The sequence below is a fragment of the Globicephala melas genome, chromosome 19 (assembly GCF_963455315.2).
Source record: "Globicephala melas chromosome 19, mGloMel1.2, whole genome shotgun sequence".
NCBI lineage: Eukaryota > Metazoa > Chordata > Mammalia > Artiodactyla > Delphinidae > Globicephala > Globicephala melas.
This window is the reverse complement of record NC_083332.1, coordinates 11,422,733-11,447,482: the sequence shown is the minus strand read 5'-3', so window position 1 is coordinate 11,447,482 and position 24,750 is coordinate 11,422,733. Positions and strand designations below refer to the sequence as shown.

General features: G+C 58.2%; 2 protein-coding genes across 4 annotated transcripts in view; both read left to right on the top strand.

The window, feature by feature from the left end:
• The window catches only part of GRIK5 (glutamate ionotropic receptor kainate type subunit 5), a 52,049-nt gene extending 49,933 nt beyond the window's left edge, over positions 1-2,116 (top strand). For both annotated transcript variants that reach the window (XM_060288417.1, XM_060288418.1), the window contains exon 20: positions 1,122-2,116. In XM_060288417.1, coding sequence (XP_060144400.1) covers positions 1,122-1,547 — 426 coding nt within the window. In that variant the 3' untranslated portion in view covers positions 1,548-2,116. The remainder of the gene's footprint in view (positions 1-1,121) is intronic.
• A 4,242-nt stretch (positions 2,117-6,358) lies between these two features.
• Positions 6,359-24,750, top strand: ATP1A3 (ATPase Na+/K+ transporting subunit alpha 3). Of its 2 annotated transcripts, none has more exons than XM_060289791.2 (23): positions 6,359-6,515; positions 10,508-10,597; positions 10,693-10,752; positions 10,895-11,098; positions 11,627-11,740; positions 11,855-11,989; positions 12,461-12,578; positions 12,712-12,980; positions 14,250-14,448; positions 14,526-14,635; positions 14,718-14,852; positions 16,448-16,640; positions 16,925-17,100; positions 17,186-17,322; positions 17,971-18,121; positions 18,242-18,410; positions 21,076-21,230; positions 21,308-21,431; positions 22,206-22,351; positions 22,912-23,042; positions 23,568-23,669; positions 23,938-24,029; positions 24,354-24,750. In XM_060289791.2, exons 1-23 carry the CDS (start codon positions 6,510-6,512, stop codon positions 24,380-24,382), a joined length of 3,045 nt encoding a protein of 1,014 aa, XP_060145774.1. In that variant the 5' UTR covers positions 6,359-6,509; the 3' UTR covers positions 24,383-24,750. The 2 variants fall into 2 exon arrangements, with proteins under 2 accessions (XP_060145774.1, XP_060145773.1); XM_060289790.2 differs by having other exon boundaries at positions 6,367-6,515; positions 10,469-10,597.

Here is a 24,750-nt window from a genome sequence, read left to right as displayed (position 1 = left end):
TCTCACGCCCTCTATCTGATCTCTGGTGACCGTAGCAGCTTCCTAGTGGGCCCCCTGCTCTTGCCCTTGGCCTCCCTACAGTCTGTTCTCTGCACAGCTCCAGAGTGATCCTGTGAAAGCACAGCAGTCCTATGCTTAAAACTCTCCAGTGGCTCCCGTCTGGCTCAGAGTAAAAGCCAAACCCTTACCGTGGCCTCTGGGCCTTACACAAGCCGGCCCCCGTTGCTCCCCTGACCTCACCTCCTCCCTCTCCCCTTTGCCCACCGCGCCTTGGCCACCCTGACCTGCTCCACATTCCTCCAGCACCTCACACCTGTAACCAGCTGAACGGTCTGCCTTCCCTCCTGCCAGGCCCCACGCAGCTCATCCTGCACTGCGTTTGTCTACTTGCAGTTCCTCTTCTCAATGAGTCTCCCCTAAGGGCCCATCTCAAAATTCAGCATCACTCCCCACCCACACCCCCACCTATTTTCCCAATTTAATATTTCTCCAAAGCACTCATCACCATCTAACATACAACTTATATTTACATATTTATGTTTTGTCTCTGCACAATATAACCTCCGTGAGGGCAGGGACTTCTGTCTGTTTTGTTCTCTGCTGTATCTCCAGTGCCTGAAACAGTGCCTGGAACACAGTAGGCGGTCAGCAAATACGTCTGGCAATAGTGCGTGCATGAATCAGTGGCCGAGGATGGAGAACGAGTACGAGGGAAGGACTAGAAGCAGTTATAAACTTTCGAGTGAAAAGGCAAGAGGAAGGAGTAGGAAGAGAGGAGCGTGGATCGGAGGTGAAGGGCAGATTTAAGAACAAATCCAAAGAAGAATGGAGAAGGGAGCGAGAAGTGGAGGAGAGACAGGAGTTGAGAGGTGGAGAGACGAGACAGGAAGAGCACGGGGAAATAAGGGAACTATGAGGGAAGAGAATGGGAAATGAGGAAAGGGTGGAAGAGAGGAGGTGAAAGGGCTTGCAGGAAAGAGAAAGAGAGGTGAACACAGAGGTGGGGCGGGGAGAGCAGGAGGGTGTGGAGGTTTCCGAGAGGACCAGAGGGGAAAGGAGCGGCGAGGGGCGGCGGCAAGGAGGTCGCAGGCAGTGACCACCGCGCCCCGCGCCGCCCCCAGGTGTCGGTGTGCCAGGAGATGCTGCAGGAGCTGCGGCACGCGGTGTCCTGCCGCAAGACGTCGCGTTCTCGCCGGCGCCGGCGCCCGGGAGGCCCAAGCCGGGCCCTGCTGTCGCTACGCGCCGTCCGCGAGATGCGCCTCAGCAACGGCAAGCTCTACTCCGCCGGCGCGGGCGATGCTGGCAGCGCGCACGGGGGCCCCCAGCGCCTCCTGGACGACCCGGGACCGCCCGGCGGGGCCCGGCCCCCCGCCCCCACCCCTTGCACCCACGTGCGTGTCTGTCAGGAGTGCCGGCGCATCCAGGCGCTGCGGGCCTCCGGAGCCGGCGCGCCCTCGCGTGGCCTGGGCGCCCCCGCTGAAGCCACCAGCCCGCCCCGGTCCCGGCCCGGCCCCGCCGGCCCCCGCGAGCTGGCCGAGCACGAGTGATCATGGGCGGGGCCGGGCGGGCGCCCGGACTGACCGCAGGGACTGGGCTCGCCCCAGGCCCCGGCCGCCCTCGCTTCCCTGGTGGGCGAGGGACGGGACTTGTGCCCCCGCGCGCCGGACGCCGCGATTTTGCCTTTGGTTCCCGGTGAAGTCTGAGGCTCGGCTCCGGAACCTGCCTGCGCCCCCTAGTGGACTCGCCAGAGGGTGCCGCGGACGCCCGCACTCCGTCCCCCACTGCGAACAAGAGGAGCGCAGGAACCGAGGACTCCAGGGGCCGAGGACTGCAGGGGCTGTTCCCGGAAGCGGAAAGCAGTTCGTGGGGAGAACCCCATCCTGGGACTGCTCGGGCTCCCCAAGACTTAACGCAGCCCTCCCCACTTCTGGAGAAGTGGGAGGCCTCTGGGCAGATGGGTGTCCCCTGGTGCCCCTCGACTCTTCTCTTTCTCTCTTTTTTTTGGGGAGAAACCTCGGAATTTCTATGAGACCCCCACAGGGAGGGGGTCAGTTGGGCCCCCATCCCTCCCCCTGCCACACCCCAGTCCCCGTTGGAATAAAAAAAGAACAAAACCCCAAAACTGGGGATACCCGGGTCTCATTTCCTAGGGGTGCGAGGGCACTGAAGGCTTGGGCTCCCCCCTCCAGGGAGTCTGCTGAGAACCACAGACTGGATAGTCACTCCTGCACTCTCTCGATTCTCCGCCCTGCCCACAGACAGCAGGTCAGCCCAGGTCCGGGCAGCTGGCCCTTCTCCACTGACCTTCTCTCAGGACAGAAGGAGGCTGCGACAGAGACCCTGAGACAGATGGAGAGAGATACAGGGATCTGGAGAGGCGGAGACACCAGGAAAAGGAGACATAGACAGAAACCAGATGGGGCTGGGGGAGGGGAGGGTGAGTGAACAGTTCAGTGTGGTGGTGCCTGGGTGGCCCGTATGGTGGTAAGTGTGTGCCTGGGCCAGGGTAATTTGTCATGACTTTGTAGTCATGTGCATGTGTGTATGTGTGTACATCCGTGAACCCACCTTCAGCTGTGTGACTGTGACCCTGTGTTTCTGCTGAGAACGTACCTCCTCAGCCCCAAGAGAGGAAGTGAGAAATCCCAGTCGGGGGGAGGGAGGAGGTGGGGCGGGGTAGGCTGACGGCTGGTTGAGCGGGGAGAAGGGTAGGTCTGCTTTCTGTCCACGCCCTCCCCCGCCCCACTGGAGGTTTCTGTGGAAACTGCAGCTGAGAAAGGACAAGTGAAGGTCACACAGCCAAAACCAAAACGAGGCCAAGTGGAAGGGGGAGAGATGGAGAGGTGGAGAGAAAGAAAGAGATGGGGAGAGGATGGCGGAGAGACAGAAAGGGAAGAGACAGAGATGGGGTAGAGATGGGGAGAGACTATGGGGGGGCTCAGAGAGAGATGGAGAAATAGGGCAAAGGGGGAGACACAGGGAGACATACCATGATGAGGTGGGAGAAGGGTGAGACAGAATGGAGAAGGGGACGAGGTGGAGACAGAGAAAACAGGGATATTAATAACAGACCCGGGGAGTTGGGGCTGAGAGAAGCAGAGACTGAGGTGGAACAGAGACAGGTGAGACAAGAAGCTGTAGAAAACTAGATGAGGACGGTAGGGGGCCCGAGCAGTGAGGAACGCTAGACCGAGAGAGGGAGCAAGCGAGGGAAAGGAGCGAGGCTGGGCCCCGCCCCTCGGGCAGGGGGCCCAGAGCTCGGGAGCTGTCCGTTCAGCACCGGCCTGCTGGGCTTGGCGGTCCTGGAGCGCAGCATTGCCCTGTCTCCCTTGCAGGACCTGCCTGCCTTCTCAGTGTTTGGGCAGGCCACACTTCGGGGGACCCCGCCTGGCACACAGCGCCCCCAGTCTCCATCTGACCTCTTCTGTGTCTCAGACCCTTGCCGTGTGTGCCCAGACAGGTGTGGGGATGAGCTTGTGTCTCAAGGTCTCTCGTTTCCACATCTCTCACAGACTAATCAATGTCTCTGCCCTTGGGCGGGACTGTCAGTCTGTCAAGGTGACTAGAATATGATTGCAGACATTTCTGGTCTGTCTCCCTCTCTGTTCCAGTACCAAGCAGATCTCCTCTGGGGTCTTTCCCCATTTCTGAGTCTCCCCCACCCCCATTTCTGCTCTGTCTCCCCAGTCTTTATCTCTAAGTCTCCCCAGTGTGCCAAACGTGTCTGCCTAGCTTTCTATGTCCCTGCGTGTCACTGTCATCTTCACTAAGTAATTCTGTTTATCTGCCTCTTACGCCTGTTTTCTCATTTCTGTCTTTGCCCATCTCTCTGTCTTTGTTGGTGTTTCTGTTTTATTGTTCCTATTTTCCTCTCTCTGGTTCTGAACTCTGTGCGTCCATTTCTTCTCTTAGTCTCTCCCTCCATCTCTCTTGCCGAGTTCTCTTGTCCCCATCCATCCCTGTGACCTTCGTAAATCTTCCCTCCCCCCTCACCCAACTTCTGCAAAGCCTCGCGCTGGGAACACGGTGCACAGTCATCAGTCTCACCAGGCTGAGGAGTGCATGAGGGCGGGACGTGAGCCTGTGTCTGGGATGTGGTGTGGGGGACCGGGGTCTCCCCCAGTCCAGCTGGAAAGCAGGAGGAGAGAAAGCCGAGAATCTCCTGGGATCCTGACATCCCCAGGCTTCTCTGTCACCCCAATCTCCCTCCCATGGTCCAAGCCCATCCCTGTAGGACAAGGTGGAGGGGGAAAAGATAATATGTTGACAGGTTCTCCCTCCTTCCCTCCCTCCCTCTGGAAGGGGGCAGAGTTGTAGGGGACAACTACCAGGGCTAGAAGATGTGGCCTCCCCCCTTCCCCAGTCTCCATGGAGACAAGCCAGGTCTGCAAGCCCAGCCTCCTTTGCTGCAAATGCGGCCTCCCTATTACCATGGCAACAAGGGACAGCGGGGAGGGATGGGGATGGGTCAGAGTACAGGATTGGGCTGAGGCTCTGGGTGCTGGGGGAAGCCAAGGAACCCACCTCCCTGCCCCCTTTTACTCTCTGGCCCAGTTTCCCTGTCCATGCCCATCTTTCTGTGGCTTCGAATCTCTGACTCTTGTCTTTCTCAGTTTGTGTGTCTCCCTCTGGCCTTCACCCTTTCACACATTTCGGTGACCAGGTCCTTAACCTTCCCCTCTCACCTGCTATACACCAGGCTTACTCTGTGCCCCTTGCCTGTCCCCCACATCCCCACTCCCATAGGTGGGGAGGATACCCACATTCTGAGAAAGCTACAGAGACAGGCTCTTGCCTGCTCTCTGCCCCTTCTGCCCTTCTCAGGGAGAGTCTGGGAGTGTTCCTCGTAGAGCAGAGAGGTGGAGGTAGGAGGCTGTAACTCCTCAGGCTCCAGTGGGTGGCTGACGGGGTGTTGTGTGTATGTGACAGGCCTGGGGTGTGGGTGCTGGCTGTGCATCTGTGTGTGTATATACATACCAAGATGGGATGTGCATGGTGTGTGGGTGTGGGCATGGGGGGTGTGTTTGGAGCTACAACAGAGGTGTATGAGATAGCACTGCGATACATGATGTGTGTAGTGTGTGAGGTGTGTGGGATGGTGTTGTGTGATCTGTGTCGGTGAATTATTGTGCTGTGTGTGAGTCTGTGTGCACCTTTTGTCTGTCATTCACAATTAGCAACACTTCGGCAATTTTGCACTGTGGGCCTTTGCTTATGCCCAGATATATTGGGGAGGAGTGTGTGTGATGTTGCGTGAAACAGTGTTCACAAAGCCTCAAGTGGTGTCTGGGGCAGTGTGAGGCCTGTGCTATGGTGCTGAGTGTAGATGTGTACTGGTTTGTGGGTCCGTGGATTTTGTGGTTATGGCTCTCTATGTGAGGTGGTTTAAGGCCAGCTCTGATGGAGTGCGTGATGTGCATATCTGTGAGGTTGTGTTTTGAGGGTGTGTGTTAATCTACATGGCATTTTATGACTCTGATTCTATGGTGTGATGGGGTGCGCAAGGTGTGTGTGCTATGTGTGTTTCATTTTTACATGTTTGTGAGTCCCTGGGGTTGTTTGATGGGGTAGTGTAGGGTGTGTGGGAGGGTATTAGCTGGTGTGTGATGGAATGTGATTGTGAAACTGGTGGTGAGTGGTGGGGTGGTGTCCGTGTGTGTCCACAGCATCTGTGCTGTCTGGGTGATGGTCCTGTGTGAGTATGATGCTTGGTGGAATCCTCTGGCTGTGATGTGTCTCTTGTGTACCTGTGTAGCTGTGTCTCGTTGGATAACTGCCATACCATAGTGTGTGTGTTGGGGGGAGGTCACACAGTGAGGGGAGCCTCAGGGCTCCTACCCCCTCTGCAGCTTCCCCGCTCACTGTGGGGTCTTCCTTGCCCCTTGTGCCCCCTCCATCTCCCCCTCCTGAACAGCACCCCACAGTCCCCAGGGTTCCCTCCTGCCTCAGTGCAGAAGAAGGTGCTCTGGCCCTCCTCCCTTATTGCGGTGATTTACGGGGCTTTCCCCCCACCCCGTGGTGGGTGTCCACCTTCCACAGCGCACTCCTCCCTCTGGTGGCACACAATGAGGGGGATTCTGGGGCTCTCCCACCCTCGGCGCCCCTTCCTCGGAGCCGACACCCCACACTGCGGGGGTTTCCAGGTCCCTCATTTCGGGGGTCTCCGCCTCCCGCAGCGCTCCCCCTTCGCCGCCTCGCCGCCGCTTTGCAGTGGGTGGGGGGCGGGGAGGACAGCTGCAGTACCGGGGGCGGGGCCGCGGGCCGTCCATCAGAACGGCGGCGCCCCTGATTGGCCAGTGCCGGCCCCCCGGCGGGCGCGGGCATATGAGGAGGCGGAGGCGGCGGTCGCCGCAGACTGTGTGCAGTGGGGCTGACCGCCGGACGGACGCGCGGACCGAGGCGCGGGCGCTGCAGAGGCCCCCAGCGCGAGCCCGCGCCTGAGCCCACCCTGAGGCCGCTGCCCCGGCCCCTGCCCCGCCCGCCTGCCCCTGTCCCCCGGAGCCGCCAAGATGGGGGTAGGTGCTCGGGCCGGCCGGGCGATGTGTGTGTGTGTGTGTGTGTGACATTGTGGGTCCTGTGAGATTGGGTGTCTGCGGGGGCCGGGGACTCTGGGACCCCTGCTCTCCGGGACCCGGGTTCAGGAACCTGTGAGCCGGCTGACTCAGCCCGTCCGTGTGGTTGTGTCTCTGGTTGAGTGTGTGCGCGGGGCCGCCTGGCTTGGCTGGGGTCTGTGGCGCATGTTGGTGTGTCCTTTGTGTGCGGGGCCCGCGGGGCACGGACCCGCCCTCAGCACCTCTGCCTGACCTGGTGCGGTTGCCTGCTCAACCGTATGTGTGCGTGTGCATGTGTGCGTGTGTGTGCTCCTGGCTCTGTCAGGCCCTGCAGCACCGTCTGCCTGCGATTGTGTGGCCCGGGTTTGTGTCTGAATGTCTGTAACCGTGTCTGGGTGTGTCTGAAAGCTGGTGTTTGTGTCTGGGGGCGTTGAAGCCCGTCTGCTTCCTTGGCCAGGCGGGGACAGGTCCAGACTATGGGATGAACACCAGATGACCTCTCTTTCTCCTTCCAGGCCTGGATGGGGGTGCTCCGCAATGCGGAGTGGCCTGGGGCTGCAGTGTGTGTCTAGCTCCTAATCTGGGGGAGCAGACACAGGGGCTGGGGGGAGCAGGAGAGTCATGGCGGGGAGACTGAGAGCCTGGCTGAGGGTGTATGTATGCAAATGCGTACGTGTGTGTATGGGGGGAGGGGTTGTGCATGCCTGGCTATGCCCTTTCCTCCGTGTCCGTGTGTCCTTGTCTGTGAGTCTCTCCAGCAGATGCTGCCTCCTCCCCTGGCTGACCACCTGACCCCCGCTGCAGCCCTGGATTTCTCCCTGCGTGTCAGGCGGGGCCATGGGGGGCTAGGAGGCGGGTGGGCTGGGATGGATGGGATGGAGAGAGAGAGGGGGTCGGGATGGGAGAGGCTAATGGAGAGGGAGTATGAAGGATGAAGAGAAAGATGGCGGATGAAGGCTGATGGGCCCAGGGATGGAGCTGGGGAATGGGGCTGCAGATCTGTGGCTTGGGGTGGGCGAGGGGAGAAGGAGAGAAGAACTGGGTGGGGAGGAGACTGGGAGAGAGAAGGGGGAGGTGGGAGTCAGTGATGGCTTCCAGGTAAGTGGAAATGGAGGGGAAGCCGAGGGCAGATTGGAGGAGAGGACTGGGGCTAAGTGCCTTAGAGAAAAAAGGAGCGGGAGGGTCTTAGGAAAAGACGTGAGAACAGGAGGAGAAGTGAGGCTCTTTAGACATGGGAGGCAGAGACATGGAAAGCAGAGAGAAATGGGCAGAGACTGAGAGAGATGCTCTGAAAGAGACAGAGAAAAAGAGACATAGAGACAAAGAGACGGACACAGGCAGAGAGACATGGAAAGACGAAGAGAGACATGAGTGGGACATAGACAAGGAGAGACAAAGAGAGAAACTGAGGCTGAGATGAGGAGACCCAAGGACAGACATTTCCTATCCAGAGACAACCAGAGGCAGCCTGAATGATAGGAAGAGGGGACAGAGGGCAAAAGGGGAGTTCGAGGGAGAGATGCTGAGATGAGGCCTCAGACACCTTGAAAGGGGGAGGGAGAGGCAGGCTGAGGGGCAGAGGCTGCGTGAGCTGGGCAGGTGTCAGGGGAGGCGGACAGCATGGAAAATGGCGAGGAGCCGCAGAGGCGGGCTGCAGCGAGGCAGGCGTGTCCCCCACCCTCAGAGGTGCTCCCGCCCTGCAGTGCGTCCATCTGGGCCTCCTGCCTTGACTGGGAAAGCCTCGGCTCCCCCTCTAACAGATGGAAGCCCGCCCCCAAGGGAGTCTGGTCATGGCAAGGGCAAGGAGGAGCCAAGGCTTGTCTGCCAGGGACTGGGGTATCCCAGTCCCTCCCCGCTCATCCCCAGGATCCAGGCCCCCGGCCCCTCTTCCCTCAGACCCAGGAGTCCAGGAAGCCACCCCTAGGCCTCAAAGGGGCCAAGCATCAGCTCCCCAGCCTTCCCTGAGGTTTCAGGGGTGGGCAGCTGGTTTTCTTCCCAACTTCTCCTCTCCTGCCTTCCAGGCCTCCATCTCTTTCCTCTCCTGCCTTCCTCTTATTTCTCTAACTTGTGCCCATGACCTCATATCTCCACTCTCTCCATCCTTGGGTCTACCCCTCTGTGGAGTCCGAGACCCCTCCTGAAGCTGGGGGTGGAGGAGTGTCCTCCCTGTCCCCCAAGCCTCCATGTTCCATGTCAGACGCAGTGCTGCTGCAGGGCTGGCCCAGGGCCAAGCCTCTTTCCCACCCCTGAAACCCAGGCTCCCAGGCCTCCAGGCTGCAGTAGCCTCCCAGGCTCAGCCTCCCAGTCTGGGGGCAGACGGCAGGCAGCTCAACTCTCTACAAGGTCACGAGGGGATTAGCGCTGAGCTGCACTGAGCCTGGGATCCCAGCTTGGCCCTGGACCCTTAGGATCTGTCAGCGCTCCTCTACCAGCACCTGGCCTCACCCCACCCCTCCTGCCAGCCTCCAAGGACACTTCCTTCCCCGTCAGCCCAGGTCCCCAAACTGGAACTTCAGTCACTCCCCCTCACGCTACATCCAGTTCAAGTCAAGCCCGGGGGCTTTTGCCTCTTGCTGTTCTGCACCCCAAATCCCAGCCAGCTCCTAGTCTGTCCTTCAGAGGGCTAACCATGCCAACCCCTTTTCCAAACCTATCCATGGCTCCCACCAGCCCCCAGGAAAGAGTCTAGGCCCACAGCTTGTCAGTCAAGGCCCTCAGGACTGGCTGCATGTCCAGCCAGGCCACCATCCCTGTGCACAGTAGGCTGCCTCCCAGGCGTTGGTCCCAGCTGTGACTAACACCTGGAGTGCCCTTTCCTCCCCCTTCCTGCCAGGCCTGTGGGGTCTCCCAAGATTTGCTGGGTCCTTTGAGAGACAGAGACATCCATGGGGTTGGGGAGAGAGGCCCAGAAAAAGAGTCAGGCAGAAAAGACAGGGAGAGTGATATATGGGGAGACCTTCAACTGGAAGGACAGAGATGCCGAGATGGACTCGGAGAAGGAGAGACGCAGGGATAGAGAGGAAGATGGCAGAGCGAGATCGTGAGAGATAGACAAGGTGGTTGAAACAGTAGAGACAGTTACGGAGAGACACACCAAGCATTACAGAAAAGGAGGTACCTTGAGAGATGAAATCAGAGAGAAGCAGAGATAAGGATGGAGACAGATACAGACAGAAAATACGGACACTCAGAGACAGTCTGAGATCCCTGCACACCAACTGGGAAAGAGATAGGAACCCAGAGAGAACCCAGAGAGACAGACTCAGCCAGACTCAGGGAGAGAGAGTTCAAGAGATAGAAACAGATATTGTATGAGATGGAAAACATAAAGAGCCAGAGATCAGAGAGAGACACACACAGAGACTCAGAGACAGAGACAGAGAGAGAGACGGACAATATGAAGTGATGAGGGAGAGAGAGATCAGAGAAGCAGCCACAGAGAGACAGAGATACACACACATGAAGAGAAGGATAGATAAAGAGGTACAAGGAGACAGAAACAAAACAGAATAAGACAGAGAGGCGCAAACAGAGACCTGGAGAGATAGATCAAGAGAGAGAGACAGACGTAGCGAGAGACAGACAGACCTAGCAAGAGACAGACTAAGTGCCCAGGGAGAAGGAGAAGAAGACACAGAGAGATAAAAAGACACATGGAGACTGAAGGGGAGAGACCTACAGAGAGAGAGAGAGAGGCACAGACAGACCCAGATGGAGACTCTCAGGGACAGAGACCCAGAGATACATGGAGCCAGAGACGGAGAGGCCAGTAGGAAGAGATGAGACTCAGGGGTTCTGAGAGATACCCAGAGCCGCAGGGCAGAGACAGACTGAGCCCCCAGAGCCAGCCCCTGCCCAGAGACGCAGCTGTGCAGACGCAGGGCTGGTGTCCCCTTGTAACCCCTTCTCGCCCGCAGTCTGGTGGCTCTGACAGCTATCGTGTCGCCACCTCGCAGGACAAGAAAGATGACAAGGGCTCGCCCAAGAAGAGCAAGGGCACCAAAGACCGCCGGGACCTGGATGACCTCAAAAAGGAGGTGGCTATGGTAAGTCCCACCCTCTGCACCCACCCAGAGCAGGCCCCACCCGCCACTGCCCGGCCTCCTCACTCACCCGATCCCCCCAAACTCCTGTTCCTCAGACAGAGCACAAGATGTCAGTGGAAGAGGTCTGCCGGAAATACAACACCGACTGTGTGCAGGTGGGGCCGGACCGGAGGGAGAAGGGTCCGAGGGGGGAGGGGATGGGAAGCCGTGACCCTTGGGTGCCTGGGGGCACTCGGGAAGTGTTGGGGGCGCCAGGGTTGCTCCGGGAGGGTTCTGTGTGAGTCCTGTGTCCCCTAGGGTCTGACCCACAGCAAAGCCCAGGAGATCCTGGCCCGCGATGGGCCTAACGCGCTCACGCCGCCGCCCACCACCCCAGAGTGGGTCAAGTTCTGCCGCCAGCTATTTGGGGGCTTCTCAATCCTGCTGTGGATCGGGGCCATCCTCTGCTTCCTGGCCTACGGCATCCAGGCAGGCACTGAGGATGATCCTTCTGGCGACAACGTGAGTGCCCTCCACCCTGCTGTGCCCAAGGGCTCATACATGCAGGGACACGTATGCACACCCCACTTCTCCCTTTAGACTTTTCAAAGCCCAGCCTCCAACTTCTTCTCATCTAACTCTCACAGTCACCCAGTGAGAGAACCAGAGAAGCTATGAGGAAAACTGGGACTCAGAAAGGTGAAGTATGGGACTTCCCTGGTGGTCCAGTGGTTAGGACTCCGTGCTTTCACTGCCGAGGGCCTGGGTTCGATCCCTGGTCGGGGAACAGCCAATAAATAAACAAATAAATAGATAGATAAATAAATATATAAACAACAAACATATAAAAAAAAAGAAAGAAAGAAAGAGGGACTCAAACGTGGACAGGCAGACAGAGACACAGACCCTCAAATGGACACAACCTGAGGTCAGACATACAAATACAGACCCCCAATGACTCAAAGCTCTCTTCCCAGGTTCCACAGACCTCGGGATGGGGGTGGTGGGGAGTTGCTCCAGGGCGGGCTGTGACTCTGCATCTCCCCACAGCTGTACCTGGGCATCGTGCTGGCGGCCGTGGTCATCATCACCGGCTGCTTCTCCTACTACCAGGAAGCCAAGAGCTCCAAGATCATGGAATCCTTCAAGAACATGGTTCCCCAGGTGAGGGGTACCCAGGAAGGGGCCAGATGGAGGTGAACAGGCGGGCGAGGCTATGCCCAGTGACCCCAGGTAGAGGGAGTCAGGGAGGTGACTCTTCTCCATTTTTCCCCCCAGCAAGCCCTGGTGATCCGGGAAGGTGAGAAGATGCAGGTAAATGCTGAGGAGGTGGTGGTCGGGGATCTGGTGGAGATCAAGGGCGGAGACCGAGTCCCAGCCGACCTGCGCATCATCTCAGCCCACGGCTGCAAGGTGGGCCAGGGGCCTGGGGCCCAGCTCTGCCCTTCCTGGAATGGCCCAGGAGTCCAGGCCCCCAGCCCTTCCTCCCCCAGGACCCGGGAGTCCAGGCCCCAGCCCCCTCCTCCTTCAGACCCAGGAGTCCAGGCCCCCGGACCCCTCCTCCCTCAGACCCAGGAGTCCAGGCCCCCGGCCCCTCCTCCCCCAGGACCCTGCAGTCCAGGCCCCCTCCTCCCTCAGATCCAGTACCTCTGACCTCCAGGTACCTTAGGCCTTGGCAAGAAGCCGTGTACCCTCCCCAGCTTCAAGAGCCCAACCTCTGTCCTCCCAGACACAGGCACCCAGACTTCTAGCTGTGACTTCCAGGGACACAGCCTTCAGCCTCGTTAACAAAACAAACGAACAAACAAAAATCTTGAAATCTCCTCTGGACAAATGCCCCTTGACCCCAGGCCCGGGGTTGACACCTGTCTCCTGTGTCCCCAGGTGGATAACTCTTCCCTCACGGGTGAATCAGAGCCCCAGACCCGCTCCCCCGACTGCACTCACGACAACCCCTTGGAGACTCGGAACATCACCTTCTTTTCCACCAACTGTGTGGAAGGTGAGGCAGCGGGGAGGGGCAGTTCGGGCACCCAGCTGGGGCCGGGCTCGTCCAGATAGATGGACGTGCCTCAGGGGCTTGGGGTCCCTCTGAAGCTCGCTGAATCTCAGCCCAGTCCCCTCTGACCCCACAGGCACAGCTCGGGGCGTGGTGGTGGCCACGGGTGACCGCACTGTCATGGGCCGCATCGCCACCCTGGCTTCCGGGCTGGAGGTGGGCAAGACGCCCATCGCCATTGAGATCGAGCACTTTATCCAGCTCATCACTGGCGTGGCTGTCTTCCTGGGCGTCTCCTTCTTCATCCTCTCCCTCATTCTCGGATACACCTGGCTCGAGGCTGTCATCTTCCTCATCGGCATCATCGTGGCCAATGTCCCAGAGGGCCTGCTGGCCACTGTTACTGTAAGGCCCGGACCCTTGGGTCTGAGGGAGGAGGGGGCTGGGGCCCGATGGCAACAATCTTGACTGCAACTTGGACATCAAGGGCCAAGCCTGCCAGATGTTGAATGAGGAGGGTCCTGGGTCTCAGAGGGCCTCATTGACAAAACAAACCAACAGGGAATCCCCTGGCGGTCCAGGGGTTAGGACTCCGCACTTTCACTGCTGAGGGCCCCCATGTTCAATACCTGCGTGGAGAACCAAGATCCCACAAGCTGAGAAGCATGGCCCCCCCAAAAAACAACCAACGAAGAATCGTGAGAAACACTGCCAGTCAGAAAGGGCTAACGGCCCTATCATTTTTGAAGTTAACTTACAAAATTAAGAAGCACAACCTCATGGTAAAAAGTCTAAAGAATACATTAAAATAGTTAAAAAATAAAATAACAGTCCCGACCCACTGCCCAGCCGTCAGCCCCCCTCCAGAAGCAGGCTCTCTGCCCTGTTCCCGGCGACGGTGGGCATATTGCCACGTACGTAGTCATTGTTTTCGGGGTACACAGAAGGGACCATCCTAGGAATACTGTTCTGTTCCTTGATGCTTTTACTTAATAGATCCTGCGACGTTTTCCATATTAGCATATTCCAAGCTACTCTAAGTCAAAGGCCTTTCATTGACCTACACTATACAAACAAGGGTTGCACATATGAAGGTACTGCCTGATGAGCTGGAGGCAATTGAACACACCCCAGGTCAGCTGCACCCAGATCTAGTTCCCCAGAAGCCCCCTCAAGACCTGTTCAGCCCCTCCCCTCCAACCCCAGGGTTACCCCTAGGATAGACTGGCTTCAAACCGTGTAGCTTTTGTACTTCACATCAGTGGAATCATTCAGCAGGAACTCTTGTTTCTGGCTCATTTTTCGCTGAACACTGTTTTTGAATTTCACCCATGCAGTTGTAGGCAGTGGTTGCTTGTTCTTTTTCACCGCTGTATAGTATTCCCACCTTTTATTCCCCAATTTATTTGTCCCTACTGCTGTTAGTGGACATTTGGGTTGTTTTCAGTTTGGGACTATTATGTTGCTGCTATGAACATTCTAGTATATTTCTTTGGGGTGCATCTGAGCCCATTTTTGTGGGTCTATACCTTGGGTGGAGTGGCTGGGCGACACCCCATTCTTTGCCCAGGATTCTCTCTGGGCTGGGCAGTTGGGTTGTTGGCAGTTGTGTTGCTGGCCCAACTGCACCACCTGACTCTACCTGTAACTCCCCTGCCCTTGCATACACTCCAGGTGTGTCTGACCCTGACCGCCAAGCGCATGGCTCGGAAGAACTGCCTTGTGAAAAACCTAGAGGCTGTAGAGACCCTGGGCTCCACATCCACCATCTGCTCGGACAAGACAGGGACCCTCACCCAGAACCGCATGACGGTCGCCCACATGTGGTTCGACAACCAGATCCACGAGGCCGACACCACTGAGGACCAGTCAGGTGAGGGTGGGGCCCAGGCAAGACCGAGGGGGCCTGGCTCCCGGACGCCCCCCAGCCCTGACTCGTACCTTTTTCAGGGACTTCATTTGACAAGAGCTCGCACACCTGGGTGGCCCTGTCTCACATTGCTGGACTCTGCAACCGTGCCGTCTTCAAGGGGGGTCAGGACAACATCCCTGTGCTCAAGGTGGATCTGGCCTCCCGCTCGCCTCAGCTTGGCCCCTGCCCACCCCGCGCTACTCTGCTCTGACAGCCCTCTCTCCCCACAGAGGGATGTGGCCGGGGATGCCTCCGAGTCTGCCCTGCTCAAGTGCATCGAGTTGTCCTCCGGCTCCGTGAAGCTGATGCGCGAACGTAATAAGAAAGTGGCTGAGATCCCCTTCAACTCCACCAACAAATACCAGGTACCCTAGGCTCTCCAGGAGAGTCGGCCTGGATCTCACTTTCTCTATGACGCCCGAAAAGCACTCAGCTCTGCCCTGCTGCCCTCCTGCTTTGGGCAAGTTATTAACTTTCCCAGAGCCTTGGTTTCCCCATCTGTAAAATAAGTCCAAGAGTATCCACCCAGTGGGGAGAGGAACACAGACCCGGGAGTGAGAGCAATGTCTCTGTTGGAGTGGGCAGCAGGGGAGTAAAGATCTTCCTGCAGCAGAGTGGGAACCAGCCAGAGATCTCATTCATCCATTCAACAAATATGTTTTTGAGCAGCAACTACGTGTCAGAGGCACTTGTGTTAGGTGCTGCGGACGCAGACGGCAGTGAAGTCCCTCCTCTCACGGAACTTATGCTCTAGTGCCGGGAGACAGACAATGACAAAGGCATGAGGACATTAGGAAATTTGGAATACGTCCGCCAGTCACCATGCTGAGCGAGGGAGCCCTGCAGGCGGCTGGGGGCAGCGGGCACAGCGTGTGCAAAGGTCTTGACGAAGGAGTGTGTTGATGTACCGAATAGCCAGGGAACGTTGAGCCAGGAAACGTGGTGGGAGGGGAGGGCGGTGGGTGCTGGGTCAGGTCCCGTAGGGCCTTGTGGACAGGACTTGGGTGTGACCCTCAGGGGGACATGAGCCACTGAGCAGAGGCAAGATGGGACCTGACCCACATTTTTAAAAGCTGCTTTATTGAGAGAGACAGTTCACACACCATAGCTCACCCACTTAATGTGCATAATTCAGTAGTTTTAGTATATTCACCGATACGTGCTGTCATCTGCCCAGTCAGGTTTTTAAAAAATATTTATTTACTTATTCATTTATTTTGGCTGTGCCGGGTCTTAGTTGCGGCGTACGCGATCTTCGTTGCCTCGTGAGGGATCTTTAGTTGCGGCATGCGAACTCTTAGTTGCAGCATGTGGGATCTAGTTCCCTGACCAGGGATCGAACCCAGGCCCCCTGCATTGGGAGCGCGGAGTCTTAGCCGCCGGGCCACCAGTGAAGTCCTGTGACTCTCATATTTTAAAGGCTTCTTCTGGCTGCCATGGGGAGGAAATATTATGGGGAGGGGAGGGCAGAAACAGGGACTCAGTGTGGAGGCTGCTGTGATATTTCATGAGAGACGGTGGTGGCTGGATGGGAGGGCAGGGGAGGTGAGAAGAGGTCAGAATCCGGGTACTTCAGAGGTGAGCTGACCAGATTCGGTGATGGGTCAGATGCGGGATGAGAGGTTGTCGGGCAAGCCAGAGAGAGAAGCACGTATCCTAAGGACCCCTGAGATTTCTGTGAGAGAGACACAGAGGGGAAGAAACATCTGCAAGACCGAGAGACAGAAACGGGCAGGGATGAGCAGAGGTCTCTGTGAGAGAGCCTGAGAAACAGGTGAACATCTCTCGGGTAGAGAGATTTGGGCAGTGCCCTCTGGGGGAGCCTGGCGGTGGTCTGTCCTGGCATCCGTGGCTCTGGACAGGGTGGCAGGGGGGGTCCTCTTCCCCAGCTGGGTGCAGGGCAGCCTCCGGGTCCCTCCCTGTGAGGCTCAGGCGTGGCCGCCTTCTGCTCTGTCCGCAGCTCTCCATCCACGAGACCGAGGACCCCAATGACAACCGGTACCTGCTGGTGATGAAGGGCGCCCCTGAACGCATCCTGGACCGGTGCGCCACCATTCTGCTGCAGGGCAAGGAGCAGCCGCTGGACGAGGAGATGAAGGAGGCTTTCCAGAACGCCTACCTCGAGCTCGGGGGCCTGGGCGAGCGCGTGCTTGGTGCGCACCAAGGGTGGAGCCAAGTTGGGGCAGGGGCTGGGCCAGCTCTGGGGGCCCCTTGAGGGTAAGGAGGGATGTGAGGCTGCCCAGAGCCTGGCTCAGAATAGGGCCTCCCAGAATGCACCATGAATGAATGAATGAATGAGACAGGAAGGCGTCTGTCAGAAATGGGTGTTGACTGACTGTCTGGCCAACTAGGGAGCCTGACTGCTGGCACCGGGAGCTGCGGGCAGGAGGCAGGGAGGACCGAGGCTGGAGCCCCTGTGCCCCTCTCCCTGCGCCAGGTTTCTGCCATTACTACCTGCCCGAGGAGCAGTTCCCTAAGGGCTTTGCCTTCGACTGTGACGATGTGAACTTCACCACCGACAACCTCTGCTTCGTGGGCCTCATGTCCATGATCGACCCTCCCCGGGCAGCCGTCCCTGACGCGGTGGGCAAGTGCCGCAGCGCGGGCATCAAGGTATGGCCCGGGGCAGCAGGGGAGGCAGGGCCAGGGCCCCAGCGGCCAGCGGTGAGGCTGGACCGTTTGCATATGATGCCCACAGGTCATCATGGTCACCGGCGATCACCCCATCACGGCAAAGGCCATTGCCAAGGGTGTGGGCATCATCTCCGAGGGCAACGAGACTGTGGAGGACATCGCCGCCCGGCTCAACATTCCCGTCAGCCAGGTCAACCCCCGGTGAGCCCCGCCCTGCCCAGCTCAGGTCCCTCTGGGACTGCGGGTCCCCCTCCTCCTGGGCCTCCTCTGTTGACTCAGCATCTGGGTCCTGTTCCTCTACCATCGTGAGGATGGGCAGCCTGGTGTTACAGCTGCATGGGGTTAGCAAGGGGTAGGTTCGCATCCCAGCTTTGCCACACATGAGCTGTGTGACCTTGGGCAAGTCACTTAGCCTCTCTGTGCCTCAGTTTCCTCCTCTCTAAAATGGGCTGCTAGTAATTCACATCTGAGAGGATTCTGTGAGACCCCTTATTTCTGTGTCTGGCATTCTCTCTTCCCATCTCTCTTTCATGTCTTTGTCTCTCTCTGTGTCTCTCATCTCTGTTCTGACGTACTTAGCTTTCCCACGCTCATGTCTCTCTGCGTCTGTCTCTATTTCCTAGTTGCCTGCATAGCTCTGTTCCTCTAAGTCCAGTGTCCCAAGGTTCTTCCTGAGGTCTGCCCTCTATCCTTCCTACTGCAGCCCCCTCCTCCCCTGTTTCCCTTCATCTCTGACCCCCAGAGCCCTTGTCCCTCTATCGGAGCCTGGTCCTCTGTCTCTCCTGTCTGTGAGTCTGTCCAACAGGTGTCACTGCCCCACAAGTCCTGAACACTCTCTGCTCTTCCCAGGGATGCCAAGGCCTGTGTGATCCATGGCACCGACCTCAAGGACTTCACCTCTGAGCAAATCGACGAGATCCTGCAGAACCACACTGAGATCGTCTTCGCCCGCACTTCCCCCCAGCAGAAGCTCATCATTGTGGAGGGCTGTCAGAGACAGGTGGGCTCGGGCTGGGGTCCCTCGCAGGAGGGGGCCGGGGGTCTGGACTCCGGGGTCCTTGATGAGAAGAGGGTTTGGGGCCAGGCCTCTGGGCGTCATCCTCACCCTCTCTCCCTCCAGGGAGCCATCGTGGCTGTGACTGGGGACGGCGTGAACGACTCCCCCGCCCTGAAGAAGGCTGACATCGGGGTGGCCATGGGCATTGCCGGCTCTGACGTCTCCAAACAGGCAGCAGACATGATTCTGCTGGATGACAACTTTGCCTCCATTGTCACGGGTGTGGAGGAGGGTGAGTGAGTTGGCCCAGGTGGCCCTGGAGACTGGGGTCGCTGCGTGAAGCCCGAGAAGGGGGAGGGGAACAGGCCAGGGCTGCAGCAGATGCACGGCAGGAGACCACAGAATCCCACCAGGCCCCCGGCAGAGCCTGCGCTTGTCCTTTTCGGTTTTCTCCCCCTGAGGAGTTGGGGGCTCCCTGGGGGCAGGACTCAGCCAACGCACTTCTGGGTCGCGGTGTCGCCCAGCACAGGCCCAGTCTGGTGGGCAAGGCACATTCGGAAGCATTAAAAAACAATACTCATAGGGATTTCCCTGGCAGTCCAGTGGTTAAGACTTCGCCTTCCAATGCAGGGGGTGCGGGTTCGATCCCTGGTTGGGGGGCTGGGACCCCCACATGCCTCAGGGCCAAAAAACCAAAACAGAAAACAGAAGCAATATTGTAACAAATTCAATAAGGACTTTAAAAATGGTCCACATCAAAAAAGTCTTTAAAAAAAAATACTCATAAGGACAACCTCAGGGAAGAAGAGGGTCCTGAGGGAGCCCTGAAGAGGCCCCTCACCCAGCCTGGAGTCAGGGGCCAAGGAAGCCTCCCCAAGGGGACAGGGATCGCCTGTGCCAAGTCTCTAGGGCCATGTGGGAGTCTTCACGTAGAGAAGTGTCAGCGAAGGGAGTTGCAGACAGAGGCAAGGCCTCAAGGTCTCAGGTGGGGCCGCCGGGCATCACCTCCTGACGGGCCTGGATGCGGCCACAGATGGGGCTTGTTCCCATTCCGTTTTATTCTAATTATCAGAGTAATTCATGATCATTATAGCAAATGTAGAAAAGCATTAAGAAGCAAATTGGAATCACCCATAATCTTACCATCCAGAAGTAATCACTGTTCATGCATTTTCTTCCAGTCTCTCTGTCCTACTTGAAATGTCCCCAGTGTAAAAAATAACTCCTGATAAGAGAGAATTCAGACGGTAACCGCTGAGCCTACAGTGTCAGGTTCAACGCCCTTATCCCTTGTCTCCTGTGGCCCAGAGGACACATGGTTAACCCTTTCTCATCCCCAAGACATCCTCCATGCACCTGCAGAGCACACACTCATGGCGGCGCTCACGCCGCCCAGACACTTATTGGGCTCCTTACCTTGTGTATGGTGCCAGGGGCTGGAGATAACAGCTGTGAGCAGAGCAGACATGGGTCCTTGCCCTCAAGGAGCTGGGAGAGACAGCCTTCTGCAAGTTAACGAACAGATTGTAACATAACAAACATAATTACGTATTGTGAAAAGTGCTAAGAAGAAAACCAGCAGGGTGCTAGGATAGATGGGGTCCTACCTATTTATTTATTTTTTGGCCGCCCCGCGCAGTTTGCGGGATCTGAGTTCCCTGACCAGGGATCGAACCCGCGCCCCCTGCAGTGGAAGCGTGGAGTCTTTCTTAACCACTGGACCTCCAGGGAAGTCCTCTGTGCCTTGTTTTTTTTGTTTTTTTTTTTGCGGTACGTGGGCCTCTCACTGTTGTGGCCTCTACCGTTGCGGAGCACAGGCTCTGGACGTGCAGGCTCAGCGGCCATGGCTCACGCGCCCAGCCGCTCCGCGGCATGTGGGAATCTTCCCGGACCGGGGCACGAACCCGTGTCCCCTGCATTGGCAGGCAGACTCTCAAACACCGCGCCACCAGGGAAGCCCTTCTGTGCCTTCTTAATGACACACCTTGTTGCTCATCAGCACACGGGGGAAGGTGGAGGGAGGGGCTGGCTGGGTTCATCTTTAGTTTCTTTTTACTTTATACGCACTGTACTGATTGAATCTTTATTGGGATATGGCTTTCACACAAAGTCAGGCAGCTCTGTGACTTTTTATGCACGCACGCACCCACACAACCACCGGACCCCCATCAAGATAGAGAACGTTTCCAGCCTCCCGTTAGGGTTCTATCAGGTCCCCTCTGGTCTATATCCCCCCTCCCAGAAATAACCACTATCCTGACTTTCAGCACCATGGATTCGTTTCCAACCTCTTCCAAATGGAATCATGTGATAAGAATGCTTCTGTGTCTGGCTTTTTTTCACTCAACATAACATCAGTGAGATTCATCCATGGAGTTGGGGGTGTCAGTAGCTCGTTCCTTTTTCTCGCCGGGTGGTATTCCTTTGTATGGACGGACCACAGTTTACTTATCCACTCACCTACTGATGGCCAGCGGGTCAGTTCTGGTTTGGGGCTATTATAACTAATGCCATATGGTGAACATTCGTGTACTTGCTTTTTGGTGGACATAAACACTCATTTCTCTTGCATATAAACATAAGGTGAGGATTGCTGGGTCAATAAGGCAGGGATGTTTAACTTTTAACAGAAACTACTGGGAATTCCCTGGTGGTCCAGTGGTTAGGACTCCATGCTTTTGCTGCCAAGGGCGCTGGTTTGATCCCCGGTTGGGGAACTAAGATTCCGCTAGCCACACTGTGCGGCCAAAAAAAGAAAAGAAACTACCAAGCAGTCTTCCGAAGTGGTGGTATTTTGAGAATGTTTGAACAGGGGCAACATGGTTTGGCATCTGTATGGAAAGGCAGGCGGTGGGGGGGATGGATTAGAAAGGATGCATGGACTGGGCAGGGAAGGGGCAGAGGGACTAGGGTGCCCTGGTGTGGGTGCCGAGGTCTGAGCCTGCCCCTGCCAACAGGCCGCCTGATCTTCGACAACCTGAAGAAGTCCATCGCCTACACCCTGACCAGCAACATCCCCGAGATCACGCCCTTCCTGCTGTTCATCATGGCCAACATCCCACTGCCTCTGGGCACCATCACCATCCTCTGCATCGACCTGGGCACTGACATGGTGAGGCCCCGGCCACCCCCAGGCTCCGGGAGGGTAGGGTCCCCCCGATCCCCGACTTACCGGCCTCTCCTGCCCAGGTCCCTGCCATCTCGCTGGCGTACGAGGCCGCTGAGAGTGACATCATGAAGAGACAGCCCAGGAACCCACGCACTGACAAGTTGGTCAATGAGAGGCTCATCAGCATGGCCTACGGACAGATCGGTGAGGACCTGGGGGCCCTGCCTCGCTTATGGCTGGGTGCCCGGTGCCTGGCCCACCGTGGGCGCTCAGAAACCTTGTGCCGAATGAGTGGAGTGAAAAGTAGGACCTGGTGCTGGAGGTTTGGAAGGAGTGACTTACAGATGGGCGGTGGTCACCAAGGTGGGGCTGGCACAGGTGGAGGAAAGGCCCAGGGCTGCACCCGGGGAGCACGTGGGATACTGAGTGGCAGATCAGGGCTGGCCCCAGGATGGCCACTCCCCTGCTCCACCCGCCACCATGATGGGAAGGACCAGTCAGCCTGTGAGCTCTCTGAGGGCAGGAGTGAGCCCCACGCCCTCCTGCCTTCTCCATCTTTGCTGGGGGTGAGGTGTGCAGTCTTACAGGTGCTGAGCGCCCTGTTGCTGGGAGTGTCCCAGGAAGCAGAGGCTTGGTGGCGGTGGTCAGAGGCCTAGGGAGGTCATTCCTGCCTAGGGGGTCCTCAGGGGTTTCCTGATGTCCAGGTGGCCTGGCGCAGGTGGGAGGGAGCCTCCAGGTTCTCCCCTCAGGAGAGCCCCGTCTCCAAGGTTCCTGCTCCAAGGGGCCCATCTCAGGGCCTCACCACCAGGTGGCACCCTCAGATGGCCCTCTGGGAGCTCAGCCCCGGATGATGTCAGGCAAGAGGACCGGGTACCTCACCATCCTCGCAGTGTGGGTCTCAAGGGGCCTCAGAGGTGCCCTGGGCTGGCTGCCTGCCCCACCTGAGCCTCTTCTCATCTCCCTTCTCTCCTCCCCCAGGAATGATCCAGGCTCTTGGTGGCTTTTTCTCCTACTTTGTGATCCTGGCAGAAAATGGCTTCTTGCCTGGCAACCTGGTGGGCATCCGGCTGAACTGGGATGACCGCACCGTCAACGACCTGGAGGACAGTTACGGGCAGCAGTGGGTGCGTAGGGCTGGGTCCCACAGCATGGCCTGGGACCTCCCAGGCGGGATCCCTGCCCACAGCATCCTGGGCTGGGGCGAGCCGTCCCAACCATGCAGGGGCAGCTTCCTATGATGGTCCCTCTGCCCCAGGGGCGGCATCAAGATCCTCGCTGGACACAAGGGGCCTCCTGGCGCTCTTGGCCCAGCCCATCGCGGTCCTGGCCGCCGGCCATGCTCTCTGCCCCACCAGGCGAGACGCCTTTGCTGCCCGATTCCCCATCTCTGTCTGTGCCTTCAAAGCCCAGCTGGAGGCCCCTCAGGAGGCCCCCAGGATCTCTGGTCCACAACCGAGGTCACCATTATCCTCTCTAATTCCTTGTACATTTCCTGACTCTTCCCGTGGGGCTCTGAACTACAGAGGGAAGGCATGCCCCTTAGGGGATCCCATCTGGACAGAGTCCCCGCTTTGCCCTGGGGCCCTACGCAGGGGCGCAGACAAGGAGCACGTGGGCCCAGGGTGGGGCCTGGGGCTGCGGCCACACTGACCGCCGACCGGTACCCGCGTCATCGCCCTTGCAGACCTACGAGCAGAGGAAAGTGGTGGAGTTCACGTGCCACACGGCCTTCTTTGTGAGCATAGTGGTCGTGCAGTGGGCTGACCTGATCATCTGTAAGACCAGGAGGAACTCCGTCTTCCAGCAGGGCATGAAGTGAGGGCCGCGGGCGCCGGGCTTGCTCTCCGTCCCGCCCCGTGTCTGTCTGTCTGTCTGTCTGTTTCAGTTTTGCCTCTGAGTTGATTTTCTCTCCAGTGGTCACATCTATCTTGGATTCTCCGTCTCTCTCTCTCCATATGTGTGTGTGCACACTGCTGGGGTGTCCCTGGTCCCTCTCCAGATCTGCTTTATCTTTTTCTTTGGCCGCACGGCATGTGGGATCTTAGTTCCCCCACCAGAGATGGAACCCTGCAGTGGAAGCGCAGAGTGCTAACCACTGGACCGCCAGGGAATTCCCTGCTGTATCTTTTCATACCCCTGCCTGTGTGTCACTGTCTCTGTCATTATACTTCAGTGTCACCGTCTCCCTGGACCCATCTGTGCCTCTCTGCCTCTTTCGGTCTCCATCTCTGTGTGTCTCCGTGTCTGTCTCTGTGCATCTGCCCTTGGCAGAGCCTCTGTCTCGGTGGGATGGGGGTGCCTGCTCGAGTTCTCTGGGTCCAGCCCTGCCTGTGCCTCCAGGAACAAGATCCTGATCTTCGGGTTGTTTGAGGAGACAGCCCTGGCTGCCTTCCTGTCCTACTGCCCCGGCATGGACGTGGCCCTTCGCATGTACCCTCTCAAGTGAGTGCCCCCTCCCCTGCCCTGTACCACCTGCTCCGGGATCCTCCGGGTAGCCTTCCCCGCGGGACGCCCTCACAGGGGGGTGCTGTGCAGACCCCAGCCCACAGCCATGGCCCGGGCACCCCTCACCTTGGGCACGAAGGACCAGGGGAGCATCTTCCCAGTGCGGCCCCGTCTGTCCTCTGGGACCCTGCCTGTGTGTGTCCGCCCCGCCCCCCGCCCCGTCTCCGCCCCACACTGACGCCCTCCTGCTCTTTCGTCTCCGCAGGCCCAGCTGGTGGTTCTGTGCCTTCCCCTACAGTTTTCTCATCTTCGTCTATGACGAAATCCGCAAACTCATCCTGCGCAGGAACCCCGGGGGTGAGGGGCTAACTGGGTACAGGGGGGAGGCTGGGGGGACGGGACGGGGCAGCTGGAAGGGGAGGCGAGAGAGCGCTGTGTGACTGATACTAACCTCACTCTCTGTTTCCCCCCAACCCCTCCCTCCTGCGTCGTCTTTCCACCCTCTTTGCAACTCTTCTCTCTTCCTGGCTCTCTGGGCCTCCTCCTTTCTGTGTCTTTCCCTGTGTCTCTGCCCCTTTTGGTTTCTTTCTGTGCCGCTGTCTGTCTGTCTGTCTCTGCTTGTGCTTCTCTCCGTGCCTGTCTCCCTCTCTTCTCTGTTTCTTTCCTCCTTTGTCTCTCCAGGTTGGGTGGAGAAGGAAACCTACTACTGACCTCAACCCCACCACATCACCCGTCTCTACCCTGCCCCTCAAGCCCAGGACAGCCCACTCCGGTCCCCCTCATTTTGTATTCTGGGGGGAGGGGCCCTCTCGCCCATTGGCCCCGCCCCCTCAAGTTATCTCCCGCCTCCCTCCCCCTCTTCCCCCTCTGGCTGGCTTCTCTCCCCGCCCCCGCCCCGCCCCGCCCCGCCCCGCCCCCTGCCTCTCTCCTCTCTCTCTTTTGTGTGTCTGTTCCTCTCCCTCTCCTCATCCCTGCCACCCAGCCCCCTCCCTGGGCTCTTTTTTACTCCCCCTCACCCCCTGGCTGACGCCGTCTCTGGTTCTGGACAATTATCAAATATATCCGTGGGGACAGAGAA

Coding starts and splice junctions, on each gene's coding strand:
- ATP1A3 (XM_060289790.2), top strand. Junction 14,449..14,525: donor CACCACTGAGGACCAGTCAG/GTGAGGGTGGGG, acceptor TACCTTTTTCAG/GGACTTCATTTGACAAGAGC. Junction 24,030..24,353: donor CCTGCGCAGGAACCCCGGGG/GTGAGGGGCTAA, acceptor TTGTCTCTCCAG/GTTGGGTGGAGAAGGAAACC.